General features: G+C 45.2%; 1 protein-coding gene across 5 annotated transcripts in view; it reads right to left on the bottom strand.

The window, feature by feature from the left end:
* The window catches only part of SMC1A (structural maintenance of chromosomes 1A), a 48,967-nt gene that overhangs the window by 2,995 nt on the left and 29,268 nt on the right, over positions 1-16,704 (bottom strand). For 2 of the 5 annotated variants that reach the window (XM_032331748.1, XM_032331750.1), the window contains 6 exons: positions 15,854-16,010; positions 15,215-15,369; positions 14,943-15,094; positions 13,745-13,814; positions 13,349-13,459; positions 9,114-12,913 (listed from right to left, as the gene is read on the bottom strand). In XM_032331748.1, coding sequence (XP_032187639.1) covers positions 12,830-12,913; positions 13,349-13,459; positions 13,745-13,814; positions 14,943-15,094; positions 15,215-15,369; positions 15,854-16,010 — 729 coding nt within the window. In that variant the 3' untranslated portion in view covers positions 9,114-12,829. Of the gene's footprint in view, positions 1-87; positions 1,647-9,113; positions 12,914-13,348; positions 13,460-13,744; positions 13,815-14,942; positions 15,095-15,214; positions 15,370-15,853; positions 16,011-16,704 lie in introns of those variants that run through there. The other 3 variants (XR_004282822.1, XR_004282821.1, XM_032331749.1) reach the window with 3 other exon arrangements.

The raw sequence follows: 16,704 nt of genomic DNA on the forward strand, positions 1-16,704 counted from the left end.
TTTTAACTTTTCACTCAACACTGGGCTTTGGAGACCTATCTGTGTGGCTACAGTAAATTTAGCTCCTTTCTTTTTATTTGTATTTTCCATCCTATAAATATACCACAGTTCACTTATCTGGTCCCTTGGTGATGGACACCTAGATTGCTTCCAATTCCTCACTAAACACAAACAACGCTAGAACAAACCTCAATTATATTTCCTTAAGGAACTGTGTGAAAATTCCCCAGGAATATATTTCTCTGGAATATATATTCAGGAGTGCAGTTGCTATGTTGTAGGATCTGCACAGACTGAACCTCAGGAAGTACTGCCAAATTAATCTCTGGAATACCTTTATCACTCCCACCCACGATTTTCCTTTTCTTCACATCTTCACCAGTAATTGATAATATCTGACTTTCTGCATGTTGGTATTCTTATAGTGATTTGTTATTTTAATTTTCATTTTTCTAATTATTAGCAGAGTTGAAAATGTCTTCATATATTCAATTTTCCCCTTGTGTGAATTCAAGATTCTCCTTCTGTTAGTTACACTTCGTATCATTTGCCTATTTTCCTATTAGGTTTACTATCTTCTTTTCTAGTTATTAATCTTTTGCCACTTTTGCACATTGCAAATATATCCTCCTAATCTATCATCCATATGTTAATTTCGTATATTCCTGTCTCCCTTGTACTGCTGACTCTAGATTCAAGGCCATGAACAGAGTATATTCAACCCTTGTGCCCGGTGGGCAGAGAAAGAAAGTTTCTGACCTCCTTCAGTTTCCACTGTAGGAAGTGGAGCCCTGCCTCTCACCAAGACTCATGGGAGTTGGGGCTCTACCAAAAAGGATGAGGATTTAGATGCCAGGCAGCCACTAGAGTTCACTCTTTTGTTTGCCGGACATCCACATACACCCTTCTTCCCAATGTTACTCTACAAAAATGCTTCCACCTAACTTAGTGCCTCATATAACCAAAAACACACTCATTCCTCTCCAAAAGGAGACAGCAAAAAGTGTAAGAACACTTTCAGGTGCAAACAATATAAAACTCAACTCAAGCCGGCTTAAGTAACAAACGTAATTTATTAGCTCACTTAACTGAGAAGTTCGTAGGCAGGGCAGACTTCAGGCATGGTATGATCAGGAATATGGTTCCACTTCTCTGTGATTCTTTTGCCTTCTTCATTTGTCAGCTCCATCCTCAGGTAGGCCTTCTGCATGCTTCTTTGCTACATGCTTCTTTGTTCATATCCAAGGGAAGATAGGCCACCTCTTCCCTCAAAAACTGAAAAGTCCTAAATTTCAGTGTGACTGGATCATCCCTGAACCAATCATCACTGTAGCAAGGGGGCGTGATACTCAGATTGGTTTATACCAATAAAGGACTATACCTAGAGCTGGCAGGGGGGTCGACCCCACTCAAATTGTATAGTTGTCACACAGTGGGGGAGGAGAGGAATGGATGTTGGAAAATAACCACAAAGTCCACTACAAAGGAGTAAACTAAGAAAGAGGAAGATATGGGGTCCAGGAAAGATTGGGTCCAGCCCAGAAGAGTAATGAAGGGACGTCCCAGGATGACAGTTGTGCTGCAGGCCTACAGAGCAATCAGTCCAAATTGGAGCAGGAAGACGGAGGGCTCCAGGAGGAAGGTATCTGGGAAAAAAGGGGATTCAAATGATTTTATACTTTCCTTGAGAATTTGGAACAACTTAAGAAGAAGATAAAGTCAGACAATGCAAGGAAAAAAGAAAGGCAATTAGAAACTACCAGAAAAAAATGCATAAGAAAAGAAATGTAATCCTAGTACACTAATTGGAGCGGCAGGGAACAACATTTACATAATTATAATAACATCAACACTTTATTGACTTTAAACTTTTAGAGTGATCTGTCAGCTAAGTATGGATGACTTAATTATGGTTATAGACCCAGAATGTAAATGCTATTAATCTTATTAACATAAAAGTATAAATGACAGAAGTTGAGAGACTGAAAGGAGTATAAGTCCATTATTTAAAGGTACCAAGGTAAGGAATAGAGGCTTTATAATTAATAATAGAGCTATACTGGGTGCATGGGAGGAGGGTAGTTGGGTGATTTAAATAGCAGGAAGTCAACAGATAATGTCTAAAAGTGATAAATAGAAAAATCTGCATATTATTTAGAGATATTAAGATAATTATCAGAAAAATTAAAAACAAACCGTTATCGACCAGTAGATTCCCAGGTCAAGATGGCAGACTTACCATGTGTTTATCTCCACTCCCACCTGAGACCTTGTTAAAATGACAGTAAAGGAATTTAAAAAAAAGGTATAAAAACACAATGATGAAGAGAATGAGAGCAGGTCCATCAGCAAAAGAAAGATTTCAACACATTTCTGGAAGATAGAAGGTAATGGAGGAATGGTAACTGATGGAGCATGGTGGAGGAAGCCATAGCCTGGAGTATGCATGGAGATGATGCCACCGAGGAAGGAGTTGATCTTTCTCTGCAGAAGCCTGGAATGTCTTGGGTCTTAACAATGCCAGGTATGATATAAAGTGGGAGTGAGATATTGGCTGAAAACAGGGAGATTAATTGGAAGGCTGTATACCAAATCATTAACCCACCCCTTGTGTACAATTCACAGCAGCCAGGTGTCTACCCATTAGACAAAACCCAGAGGGTTCTGAACTAACAAAACTGAACCTCAGAGAAAAGATCTTTGCAGTCTGGCATTTGGGGACTCTGCAGCATAGCAGTCAGTTCTCCTCCAATCATCCTAAAGGGAAGCCACCAGTCACCTAGCACTGTCCCCCATACACAGAGCTTCCAATCAGGTATTTGTTGCTAAATTCCTAAGTATGAGTATACAACCATGGATTACCAGGCATTTGAGAAACGGCCACAAATTAAGAGAGACCAAAATAAGCAAACAGGGTAAAATGAACCACAAAGGAAACACATTTTTTTTAAAAAAGAAAAAAATATATATAAAAATACCTCTACTGTACCCAGAGAGTCAAGATACTAGTGCATCCACTAAACAAGAACTGGATGCTCTAAGAAAGGAAAAGGAACATGAATGGATATTTGGAAATTTTAAAATGTGATTGTCAAAAAGAAATGTGATAGAATAGTTGAAAGATACAAGTTCAATCTATTCCGGAAAGGAAGAGAGAGAAGGGAGGGAGTGAGGGAAAATGAGATTGAGGGAGAGAACAGATAAAAACTACAAAAGATCAATTCAGGAGTTCCCAGAGAGAACAAAGAAACTGGAAGGGAGGAATGTATTCAATAAAAAAGAGAATTCCCCAGAGTTAAAGTACTTCAAAATGAAGGGACCTAACCAGTGACCCAACACTACAAATGACAAATCCCCAAACCTAAACACAAAATTATAAAATTTCAGAACACCAAGAATATAATTTTTAAAAAATAACTAAAGTGGGGGTGGGTAGATGGGCAGAGAAGTACTTTTCCCTGTTTCTCTCCCCAACTACAGCTAAAATCCTGAGGCATTGTATATAAACCTAAGAAGGCTCTGAGAAGTGAAGAGAAGACAAACATGCTAGAGACCCTCGCAGCACAAAAGTGACATGGTGGTGAATTCCCTTGGTTTGCTTTTTGACTCAACACACCCCAGACCTGGTGCTAGAGAAAGTGGCAATGAGATAACTCCACTCCAGCACAACACAACAGAAAACACTGTGGTTCCATCAGCAAATGCCAAGTGTGGAGCTTAGACTTCCACCCTCACTAGCTGTAAAAAGTCACCCCTCTCCCTTCCTACTGGGGTGGTTATCAGAGAAGTTTGAGTAGGGAGCTGCAACTCCCATTTCCCCACCCAAGAACGAGGAAACCCTCCTTCTCGGTTGTCAACAGAAACTAGACTTCCATGCCCACCTGGCAGTAATGAGGCAGTGTCCCCTCTTTCACTGCTGGAACAGTGTCTGAGGAGGCAAGCTGAAACAAAATGCCCAGGTTTCAACAGAAAATTACTCATCATACCAAGAACCAAGAAAATTTCAACCTGAAATGAGAAGACACTCAATAGACTCCAACACTGATATGAGGTGTTAAAAATTATCTGACAAGGGAGGCATCATAAAAATGCCTCAATGTACAATTAGAAACATGCTTAAAGCAAATTAAAAAATAGAAACTATCAGTAAAGAAAAAAGATTAAAAAGAAGAATCAAATGGAAATTTTAAAGTGAAAACTATAATAACCAAAACAAAAACCTCAAAGGATTGGGCTAACATCAAAATGGAGAAAACAGAGTAAAGAATCAGTGAACTTGGAGAACGATAGAATCACCCAAACTGAAAAACAAAAAGACTGGAAAAAATAGTGAACAGAACCTTAGGGACCCGTGAAACTACAACAAAAGATCTAACATTTGTATCATTGAGATCCTGGAAGGAGAAAAAAAAAAAAAGGTGCGCGGAAAGCTACCTATAAAGCCATGAGGCTCAGACTGTTATCAGACTGCTTATCATCAAAATTTGATGCTAGAAGAAAGTTGAGCAATGCCTTCAAAGTTCTGTGGGAAAATGATGTTGAACCTCAAGCTTTATAGCTGAATATAAGGATGGAATAAAGATCTTTTCAGACATGCAAAGACAGGAAATCTAACTCCTACAAACTTTTCTGAGAAAGTTACTTGAGGATGCGCTCCATCAAAATAATGAGAAAAACAAACAAACCAAACCTGAGAACTAACAAATAGTGAATATGAACAAGCAAAGCAGAGAAGGAAGGTTCCAAAATGACAGCCCATGCATCAGACCTAGAGAGCAACTAGTTCAGATTTGAGGAAGAGTATAAGAGGGCTCCAGGAAGATGTCCTGGAGGGGGGGAAAAAGTAGGCTTGATGGAATATTTAATGTAATAGAGATTATTGAGAAGAAAAAAATTAGAATATATGATAAAGTAAAAACAGTGAAAGATAAAAAGAGAATTAGAAACTTGAGGGGAAAAATGAAAAACTATAAGGAAAAATTATAAAAAGTACATTAAATGGCTTCTTCAGTGAACAATATTTACAGTTATATTAATATAATCACTTACCGCTTTTCAACTTTCCAAATCAAATTATCAAGCTACAGACAACACGCATACCAAAAATCTTAATCACGATTACAGAATTCAACGTTATCAATTTTGACAATATAAAAGACCAGATGATATAAGTTAGGGAGGTTGACAGTGGAAGGTGTAAAAAAGAAAAGACATTCTCATCTAACAAAATTCTGGTTGTTAAGAAATACTGTCTCTAAGTCATGGAAAATGAAATAAAGGTGCTTTTTAAATTCAGAAAAGTAGTACAGAAACTAAATTATATGAGAAGCGGGTAAGACAAGAATTGAACTTGGTGTAATCTAAATCATTTGTCATAGCAGAACACCAATGGATTAATGTCTGAAATTGATAAAAGACAAATGCTCACATAACACAATACTTAGAAATGGAGGTCGCAATCAGAAGAAATAACTAAATAAAAGTGGTTGCTAATAACGAAAGGTGGTAGAGTGGGAGTGGGGCTGTAGAACTCACTTTTTGTAACTGATTTAAGTTTATTGATGTCTTCTAAATAATGTGCCTGCATTACTTCTATTTTAAAATGAACACATATTTAATTTTTAAAAACACAGAAAAAGGACACTCCTGCCCACTACTTCCTCCAAATTCCCTTGTTCCTGCAGACCTAATGGCGGCAGAATAGAAAAAAACTTCAACAAACTTGCAGTCTCCCTTCTGTGCAGCTTTCCTGCAGTCAAACTGCAAGCTTTGTTAGCCTGCAGTCATCCCATTTACACCCACCTCCTGGCTTGTTTTCATCTCCCAGGCCTGGAGAGCGCTTACTCCTCATGTCTACAAGTTGGGATCCTCTCTACTTCTTTTTCAAGGCTCAGCTCAAATTCTATCTCCAAAGTCTTCCTTGGTCCCCTGGTAGAACTTTTTCCTCGCTCCTCAGGGACTCCCAAGTCCTCATTTGTGCCTGCAATTTTAACACTTAGATGTTCTCTCTCCCAAGTATATTACTTGGGTCAGTATCTCATGCTTGCAACCATCTTTCACACTGGCTACCAGAGTGATCTTCCTAAAATACCAATCTGACTCCGCCACTCCCCTTCTACAGCTACACTCCGTCAAACCCTTCTACAGCTTCCCATTGCCCACAGGGTCAAACCTAAGCTCGACTACCTGGTTTTTACCACTTTTTCCAATATCCATTCCTCCCAAAATCCATGCACTTCCACACTCTTCATAGAACTTTACTTAGGCAGCTCTTCTGCTCGGAATATTCTACAGCTACCCTTTCTACATGGTAAATACCAACTCTTCCTTCAAGATTCAGTTCAAGCACCCCTTCTCTATAAAGCCTTGCCTGAGTACTCCCGCCATCCTACCCGATCCCAAAGAGGAATGGTCCTATATTCTCACCCTGCCTCATCTAGACTTCTGCTCTATAATCTCTCCCCTTTGGTGCACTCACCTGCGCCCCCAATTAAACTGTGAATTCCTAGACTCTGGGGAGTATATCTCATCCCCAGAACCTAGCACAAGGCCTGACATAATGCAGGAACTCAATGTGTGCTTGCTGACCAAATGGGTGCAAAAGTGATGACAAAGTGGATCCGAGAAAGAACAAAAGAGCCAACAAATGAGTGAATACTTACATCAATGCCTGAGTGCAGAATACGTGAAAATACCACTAATAGGTGAACAGATGAACAAGTGGCTGAACGAATGAGAAAAAGAAGCCAGTATGTAAATGAATGAGAAGTGCCTGTGCCAGTGAGGATGTGAAATAAAGAATGACTTCCCACCTGTGTCTGGTTTCAAACCCACGTGGAAGACCTTCTGCCCTGCTTTCCACCCATCTACAGTGCACACCAGTGTTAACTTCTTTTAGATTACAAGAACAGACACACTCAGGTTAGTGATGGAGATTTATTGAAGCATTCATAGGGAAATAAGGAAGACAAAAACAGCTACACAGGCAGCCTCATGGAGGAACAGAAACTCGAAAATGGTTCACGATCCAAAGCAGCTCTAGAGCCTGGCTTATCTTGTCACCCCCTCAGCTGCAGGCATCTGTTGCTCCCTTCTCTAGTGCTTCCCAAAATGGTGACTCAACTTCTTTCTGGCTGTATTTGTACTCTTCCTACTGCTACTTAGACTACCTTTCTTTCTTTTCTTTTTTTCCTGCTACCCTCCTTGCTAGTGCTTGGCCTTCGGGGGCCTCATTGTTTCTTGGCCTCCTGGCTCCTGCAGCTTCTTGGCTTCCAGGGCTTCGGTTCCAGTTCATCCAGGGCTTCTCTTGTGTTGAAGCTTCTGTTTGCCTGGTCATTCCTGCAGCCTCTTCGATTCCTGTTGCCTTGCTACCTTGTGGCTCTGAGAGTCTCATTGCTTCTGCTACCTCCTGGATCTTGTCATTCAAGCCTTCTGCTGCTTCATGGATCTCACATTCAGGGTTTTGTCTCATGGTTTCTGTTCCTCATGGCTCCTGCTACATTGTGGCTCCTATTGCTTCATGGCTTCTGTGTCCTTTTGGCCCAATGTTGTCTTGCTGCTTCATGGCTTCTGCTACCTTGTGGCCCCATGTTCTCATGATATAAATGTTTCATGGTCCCTGCAGCTTTCTCCATGCTTTTGTTAAGCTTCTAGCACCCCTCATCCATCACCACTTCTGTCTTGCTAAATGCTAATTAATAGTTCACTTCTGAATGCCTCACATTTAGCCTCCCTGGAGGCCATTTGATACAGGCCATCCCTATGAGGTGGAGTTCTTACACCCGTCCACCTAATAGGCTATGGCCTAGAGATTGGCTGTCCTTGAGTCAGATACTATCCCAAACCATTTGTGGCCAGGACTGTGAGGTCACATGGTACAGAGCATGGCAACTCATGCTTAAGAAACCCCTTAGAAGGGACTGTGGGCATGGCAGGTTTGCTGACGGTTTCCAGAAGGGGGCAGTGTAATTGGCAAGCTTCTTGTTTGGCCTGTTCAGTACACCAACCTTCAAGGCCAACCTAAGTCCCACCTTCTCCCTGGCCACCTCTGCCTGTCCTATCTGTGAAGGGAGAGATCAAGGCTCTAGTGGTGATGTGGAAAGGGAACTTAGGTTCCACTTCTGGCTCTGAAACTTTCTAGTAATGGGACCTTGGGCAAGTTCCTTCCCCTCCCAGGGCCTCAGGAGGGGGTTGGACAAAGTCTGTAAGTTCCCTTACAGGTCTGACATCTGGGCATCTCACTTTAGGTTACTGTCTAAGGAATGGGAGTCTTACCTGGGGAAGCCCTCAAAAACATCTCTTGAGGTAGGAAAGAGGGAGTCAGAGTCCTGGCTTGGAAGAGCCTCACTGCATACAGGAGGTGCTTAGCCAAGATTTATTGAACTGGATGAATGAATCAATGGCTTGGGGGAGAGGGGGAGGGAGGGGACCACACAACACACAGAAACTTTTAACTAACTTGAGGGAAGAATTCCAGTGGCTGAGGCTGGAAGGAGATTCTGACTTAGATGGATGAGGAAAGAGAATGACTGGAATAGGGTAGGAATCTAGGCTACTGATGCGCACTCATTCTATACTCTCAGTCACCCTCCACATCCAGTGATCCTCAGTCATCAAGTCTGGCTCACACTTTTATTGCCTCCAATCCATTCCACTGCCCTTGCCCTTGAGTAGGGCTCCTGGGCTTTTCAACAGCTTTCTAGCTGATCTCCCTGTCTCCATTCTCCATCACAAATGCATTCATTCACATTTTCATTCACTCAAAAACTATTTATTGGGTGCCTGTTTTGGGTCAGGCACTGTGCTTTTTGCTGGGGATATGCCAGTAGCAAGATAACCCCAGGCCCATCCCTGTGGTGCTTTCTGCTTACTCAGAGACAAAACAAGCAAACACACAGTGAGAAATTGAGCCAACGGGGAAACTACAGGTGTGGGAGCATATAGTATGCACATTTAACCTAATCCATTTCCAGTGGCTGACCAGAAAGAAGTTTATTAAATTCGCATCTGACCCAGCATCTTGCCTGCTTAAAACCATTCCATGGCTCCCACACTGCCTTCTGGCTACAGTTCCCAAAGCTGGCTATACCCTACAGTCATGTGCTCATTTTTCAAAGCACTCAAGATCTTGAGGCATCACCCCAGTTACAGAAATCAAACTTTTTGAGGATGGAGCCCAGAGTGCTCCACGTGGTTCTGGTGCATAGCCAGTTTGGGAACCACGCTGTCTCATGAAAGAAATCTGAACTCTGTTAAATCTTGTTTCAGTACTTCTCAACTGTTTTTGCTGTTTCTTGTCTTCAGGTTTTTGTGCATACTGTCCCCACTCCCTGAAAATTCCTTCCACTTCAACTAGGTAATTCCGACCAGGCTCTCAAGACTCAGCTCAGGTGTCACCTCCTAGACTAGAGGATGCCTTCCCTGAACCTCTGTATAAGCTACAGGCCCTTCCTTTTCCACACTCCTATCAGAGGGCTATCAGACTGCATGCTTAACGGCTGTTCTAGGAATTGCCTCCCCTAACTAGTGAGCTCCTCAAAGGTGGGGTAAAGATTTGACTCATGTTTATGTCCCTGGTGGGCAACACAGTGATTCCCAGAGTGAAGTGCCCAGTTAAAGGTAAACACGGTCATGGAGCACCCTTCAACTCCCCAGACCAAGGCTACTGGGTCCAGGGTATAAGGGAGTCAACCTAGCATCCTCCAACAAGTCCTAGGGATTCTATTTGGATCCAGCTTACTCCTGGAAACACACTGTGCCATAAGCTCTCACGTGAGCACAGCCTTCACTGAGCACATGCTCCTTTGTGATGATAGAAAGCAGGCGGCACAGTGGGAAAGCACTGGGCAAGCAGAGATCCCTCCTAGTTGAAGCCTAGATTCTACCAATGACCCACTGGGTTCTAGGACAAAGCCTTTCACCTCTCTGATCCTTAGGACCTAAGTGCTCTGCAGCACTTGTGCCCCTGTGGGCCAGGCTTTAGTCCAAGGCATCTCATCTAATCCTTTCTACCATGTGAGGTAAGAATTAGGTATCCAGATTATTATCCACACCTACTGAATTAGATTTCCAGGGGTGGGACCAGAGCAAGGAGCTCCACATCCTTTGGATGTGGGGGTGCAGCAGGGAACAGCTGCTTTGCATTGTAAGCCCTTCTGTACTATTTTACTTCCTACCTGGTGTATATATTGCTTTGATTTTTAAAAAAGAAAAAAGAAAAATCTTCACAAGTGATTCTGGTGCACAGCCAAGGTTGAAAACCACCCTTGTAGTGGAGAAAGCACAAGACTGAATTGGGGGGGGCCTGGGTTCAAATTCTTACTGTTACCTGGTAGCTGGGTCACTTAAACTTCCTGGGCCTCAGTTTCCTCATTTGTAAAGTGGGGCAAATAGCAATTGCTACCCTGAAAGGCCTGGGAGGATCTAGGTATCAGCCAAACTCCTTCCAGCACACTTCATCTTCCCTACATGGCTGCAAATAGGGCACAGATTAAGTCCTTTTCTATGTGAGGAAACTGAGATCCAGGGAGGTGAAGTAATGAGCTCAAGTTTCTACAGCTAGGATTTGAACCAGGGCGACTCCCAAATTGTGCTTTCAGATATGCCAGCATTTCCCAAACTACAGCACATGTACCACTGGTGGTATGTGACTTCTTTGGTTGAACAAAGACAAATTTATTTTGAGTTATGCCTTTCAATATGTATTAGAAAAATACATAATTAGCATATCAAATCCATGGTTTCATGGATATCACTACTTAGGATAAAACTCAAGTAGATAACAATGTTACACCTAAGACAACCTCAAGAAAAAGATTGAGTAAATAGTACAGGAGGGCAATTTGGAAGCCTCTATTTAAAACAAAAATATAAATAGTCTATGACTCTGCAATTCAACTTCTAGGAAGCAACCCTAGATAAACTCATATACACACGCACGCGCACACACACACACACACAAATGTTCCTGTGTTGTATTCTGTAATAGCAAAAAGAGAAAACAGTCTTAACTAGCTATCACAAAAGAAATGGGTACGATGTGATAGAGTCATATGATGGCACTCCATATGGCAATTACAATGGATGAATTGAATCTACATTTAGCAAAAACATGCATAGATCTCAAAAACTGTTAAACAAGGAAAGCAAACTGCAGAACGACTCAATATACCATTTGTATTAAATACACAATATTTTCAATGAGCTCATATATGTCAAAGTCTTAAAACTGTCTAGATGGATGTACAACAAACATAACAGCAGTTTAGAAGGGGACGGGCAATGGTAGTCAAACAAGGCTAGCTCTACTTATAAATCTGACATCTTAGAGAATGGATTCATGAGTCACTTGAGTAATCAGAACAAATTTAACTTTGAAGAAACAAGAATGTGGTATACAATCAGGACAAGGTGATGGTCTGACAGTGTATGAGAACGAGCATAGGCTGACCTCATGGCAGCAGGCTCTGCTGCCTCTGCACGGTCCCTGCAGCTGACACAGGTTAGTTCCCAGAAGGAACTTCACACATATTCGGCCGGGATGTGGCCCAGGCTACCTCTCCCCGACTTCCTCATGACCCGGGTTGGGGCCCAGGCACCTGGTTACCATACATGATTGAAGCTATAGGCTTCCTTAAGCCCTTCACTTACCGGGTAAACCCCATCAGTGCCCTGGAACTTTCTCAGTAACCAAGGCATTTAGCATCTCCCAGATCTGGAGAGTCTTTCCATCCCCAACAACTGGGATCAGACCCCTCAGGGGTCCAGGTATGAGAAGGCTTTTATTCTGAGGGGTTGGCACCTAGTGGGCTCCAAGCAGGGATAAGGCCCCCAGTGAGGAGCTTGACATCATTAAATCCTATGAGGTAGGTAATATTGTTAGCCCCATTTTACAGATGAGGAAACTGAGGCACAGAAAGGTCAAATGACTTGCCCAACATCAAACTAGTGATTTTAAAAAAAAGGACTAGAACCCACAAATGTCTGTCCCCAGAGCCCAGGTTCCACTCCTAGTGCCCAACCAAATCCTACCAATTGTCAAGGTTCAGCTCAAATGTGACCTTCTCCAGGAAGCCTGGAGGTGATCATCCTCTTCTCAAACTCTAAGTACCTATAAATATGATTCAGCTGACCACGAGAAACCATGAACCCACTGCATCTCCTTGGTAGGAGGGTAGAGACCATATCTGATTTAGCTCTGTATTTCTAGAATAGAGCCTGACAAATAGAAGGTGCTCAATATATGTCTGATGAATACACAAATGAACAAAAACACAAATGAGTGAATGAGGGCAATTTCATGTGACTGATTCCTATGAGGTCCTGAATACCTTTGCCCAGCTCTGGGGTGCTGTCATACTAAGCTCTCTTGGAATCAAATTCAGCCTAGGCTCCTTCTAAAATGGATCTCCAATATCTTTTATTATTTTGCAAGCACGCCCATATGCACACATGCGGACACATATATACACACATACATACCCACACACAAGCAAGATGCAAGGGGCCCAACCCATGATTATGGGTGATGGGAGGAGGGAGGAGGGGGGAGGTCTGGGAGAGGGGAAGATAGGGGATGGACAGATGGCCCTGTTCAGCTCAGTTCAGCTCAGCACCTCCTTCCAAAGGCCAGGATGCTCCCTGAAGCTCAGGAATTTTTGCTCCAGACCTAATATCACCTCTGTTCCTCTTCGTGCTTGACAGCAATGCCTAAATCCCATGACTATACCAAACAGGGACGGGAGGTAGGGGGAGGTTGGGAGCCAAATATCCAGAGATTGGGAGAGGGGAAGCTTAGGGATCCAGACAGGGCAGGAGGGCAGAACTACTGCTACTGCTCATTGGGGTTGGGGTTGGCATCTGGGTACTTGGTGAGGTCGAAGGTCAGGACTTTGCTGATCACACAGTCCCCTTGCTGAAGGAGGAGGGAGAAAAAGAAAAATGAAATTGTAAGGAGAGAATTAAGGGGGGGGGGTCTGGCGCCCCAGGACCGGGGGCCTCAAACCCTCCTCCCTACATACCTGCCCAAAGCCCAGGCAATGGTTCTCTCTGGGTGTGAGGATGTGCTCGGTCCCATGTGCCTTTTCTCCCTGCCTACCTCTGCATTCTCCTCCTTTTCTTTGCTGTCTGGCTCCTCTGCCTGGCCTTTCCACCTGTCCCCAGACGCAATAGCCCTGCCCAGCTGGGCCGGCTAAGCCTCTAGGGCAGGGCTCCAACAAGCCCAGATGGCTGTCAAGGTCCTGAGTCCCTATGCTCCCCCGCCCCCATGGCCCTCCACTGCAGCCTTCCCTTCCTGCCCTGGGGAGTCAGGCAGGGAGTGGGGCTGGCTCCTGAGCCAGGCCCGCCCTACCTCGGGGTAGACTCCAATGAGGCTCTCAGCCTTGGTGTAGAACTCCTCCTTGAGAGAGATGACGATGGCCTGGAAGTTGCAAGTCGACTGCTCCTTGATGTAATTTGCCACCTGTGGGAGGGGCCGCCAGGCACTTAGCAGGGCTGAAACCCTAACACTCCCTTGTGTTTTCCAGTCAGAACCAGAGGCAGAGGGTGGGGTAAGGGGTGGAGGGTAGGGGGAAGAGAGCCTGAGAGGCCACTGAATAGCACGGCGTGGATGGATGGCCCTGGGCCCAGCCTCCCGGGCACAGAGAGCAGGCAGCAGGAACGGCTAGAGCACACTCAGGAGTTGCTCCCTGAAACCCAGCCCCAACCTAGGGGCCTCCCTCCCGGGCCCCACTTTCCTTGCACCCACCTTGCCAATGTTGGTGTTATCCAGGGCAGCATCGATCTCATCCAGGACGAAGAAGGGGGCTGGCTTGTAGCTGGGAGGGAACCAGTAGGTGAGCTGACACTGATGGGGGCAGGGGTGAGGCAGGATAGCCCCAGGGCCCATCTCACAGGCCAGCATCACCCTCCACTTCTTCAGAGACTAAAAAACCCAGGTCTTAATGTTGCCTGAGCCCCAGAAGGCCAGTTTACCAACTGAACCCTCTTGTGCAACCAACCTTGTGCTCCAGGATTCTATAGAACCAGGAGAAGACATGGTTCTCTCCAGAGCTTCCAGACCGGCTGGGGAGATAGAGCTGTCCTAGGCTCTGACCACTCTGTCCAAGCTACCTGGAGGTCTACCCCACCCACCTGCACCATGCTGTTGTGGCTTCCTGCCTCTTGGCACATGAGGCACCCAGCTGCCTAGAACACCTCCTGGTGTCTTCAGCTAACTTCCACTCATCCTTTGCATTTCCTGCTCAAGTGTTACCTGCCCTCGAAAGCCTTTCCTGGCCACCCACACCCTCCCCCATGCTGGGTTGGTGTCCCTCCTCTGTGCATCCACAACATACACACTCACCCGGTTACAACACTTAGCTCACTGTTTACACATCTGGCTTTCATTAGACCATGAGCTCCTCAAGGATAGAGACCATGTCTGACACATCTGTGTCCCTAATCCCCCAAGAGTCTGGCACAGAGCAGCCTTCAAGAAATGCTCACTGAATGATGCTGTACAATCAAGTATTAAGTTGTGGGGGTCAGATTCAAGTATTACTGGCATTCAGGAGGGGGAGGTCAGGGTATGCCACAGTTGGTCAAAGCAGGCTTCCTAGAGGAACAGGAGGAGGAAAATGAGATGTGAAGGCATGGTGATGGTCAAGCTAGATTTGCATAGAAAGGGCTAATTAGCCAGCAACCATGTAAGCAAAAGCCTGGTGGTGGGACTGAATACATGCGGGGGCCAGTGAGGGCATGCTGAGTAGATGAGAGTGGATGGGAAAGACAGGTCCAGGAAACCAAGGCCAGATGTGCTGTAGTAGGTAGGGAAACAGGGACGCAATCCAGATTCCACCAGAACATCTTCACCTCTGCAGATCTCTGCATGTCCTTAGGCACCAGAGCCTCTGGTGGCCTCAGTTCAGTCTCTCCGTCAACTGCCCTGGGAAGAGCAGCCTTACCTGTGGATGGCAAAGAGCAAAGCCAGAGCCGCCACTGTTTTCTCCCCCCCTGACAAGTTGTCCATAGGCCGGAAGCGTTTGCCAGGAGCCACACAGTTATAGTTGATGCCATCCAGGTAGGGCTCCTCGGGGTTCTCGGGGCCCAGGAATGCCTAGGGAGAAGGCAGATGGGTCAGAATCTGGGTCTGGTCTAGATGAGGACAGGGACAGGAGGCCTAAAGGGCAGGGCAACGTGATGGTGGGGGCTAGCTGGGTAAGGGACTCCAGCCTACCTGGGCACTGCTGTTGCGGGATAGGGCCTTATAGATCTCATCGATGTTGGTGGCCACAGATTCAAAACAAGCATTGAAGCGGTCAAAGCGCTCCTTCTTGATCTGTTCGAATGCCTGCTTGGCTTTCTTGGCTCGCTTTCGGGCTGCCTCAAACTCTGCCACAAGAGAAAGACAGGTGACTCCTCAGTGCCCAGGCTCTGCCAAGGCTGAGGATCACGCCCTGGCAAGAATGACCTGTAAATGACAATTCACAGAGCAGGGACATCCCAAAGGGAGAGGAATATTTGGGAAGGGCCCCAGGAAAATGGCCCCACGACCACTTGTAACCATTGGGCCGGCCACACAGCACAAAGGAAGAAACATGGGCCCAGAGCCACACAAACATGAATTCTACCCTGGGCTCAACCAGCAACCAGCTGTGTGACCTTGGGTAGGCCAATGACCCTCTCTGAACCTCAGCAGTTTTCTGCTCTGTAAGACAAGTGTGGTAACTAACCCCTACTGTTTAAGGCTCTTGGGAGTTTCCAGAAAGCAGATAAAAATGGGAGCTGCTGTGATGTGTAACAGGCCCTTGCTGTAACTTCAGCCTTCTGTCTTCACCTTAGACAGTAAAAGTAAAAGGGGTAAAAAAAATCTTACCATCTGAGGTCTCCTGGAACTTGTCTCGGACACTTTCCAGCTTCTCCATGGCTTTCATGTTGGGGGCAGCAATACGCTGGAGTACACTTTGCTGCTCATTCAGCTTCTGCTGCAGTGTATTCATCTCCTGTTTGATCTCCTCCTCAGCCTGGGCATCCTGTAAACCCCAGGCCCAATGACATCAAGAGGGGCCAGGTCCCTGAGCTTAGGCCCCCACAAGAGATGCTCCACTAAGCAGGACCTGAGCACTTGCTCCATGCTGAAGGCAGGTTCTTCTTCCCTAGCACATCTCCTCCCACAAGGTCCTACCTACAGCAACCATTCCCACCATCCCTGGAAATTACAGGCTGATGCCACTTTCTCATCTCTAGCCCTTCCCCCAGGCCGTCAACCTCTCTGTCTCTCAGGAGGAGCAGCTGGTGGTGCCCCTTTCTGGCTCTCAGCCCAGGCCATGAGCCAGCACCATCCCAGGGTGACCTAGAGGCTCCCACACAGGCTGGTATGAACTCCACCTACAGCTCCACAATGAATAAGGCAACTCACGCTTTCTGCTCAGATCACCACATCTGAGCAAATTCCATTTGAGTTTGGTTTTAGGTCTTATGGATATTGCAATGCATGTCTGGGCTTGTGCCTTTCTGCCACTTTAAGTCAATAAATATTTACTGAATGCCTTCCAAATGCCAGGCACTGGGGCCCTCATATCCTGTGAGCCATGGTTCCTGTGCTTACAGAGCTCATGGACTAACAGAGGAAGGCATATACGTAAACAATCAAAACACTGCACAGTGAATACCAAAACAATGATAAACAGATGGTGTAGGGTCAGCACATAAGGGCACCTAACTCAG

This window comes from Mustela erminea, chromosome X (genome assembly GCF_009829155.1).
Source record: "Mustela erminea isolate mMusErm1 chromosome X, mMusErm1.Pri, whole genome shotgun sequence".
Lineage (NCBI taxonomy): Eukaryota > Metazoa > Chordata > Mammalia > Carnivora > Mustelidae > Mustela > Mustela erminea.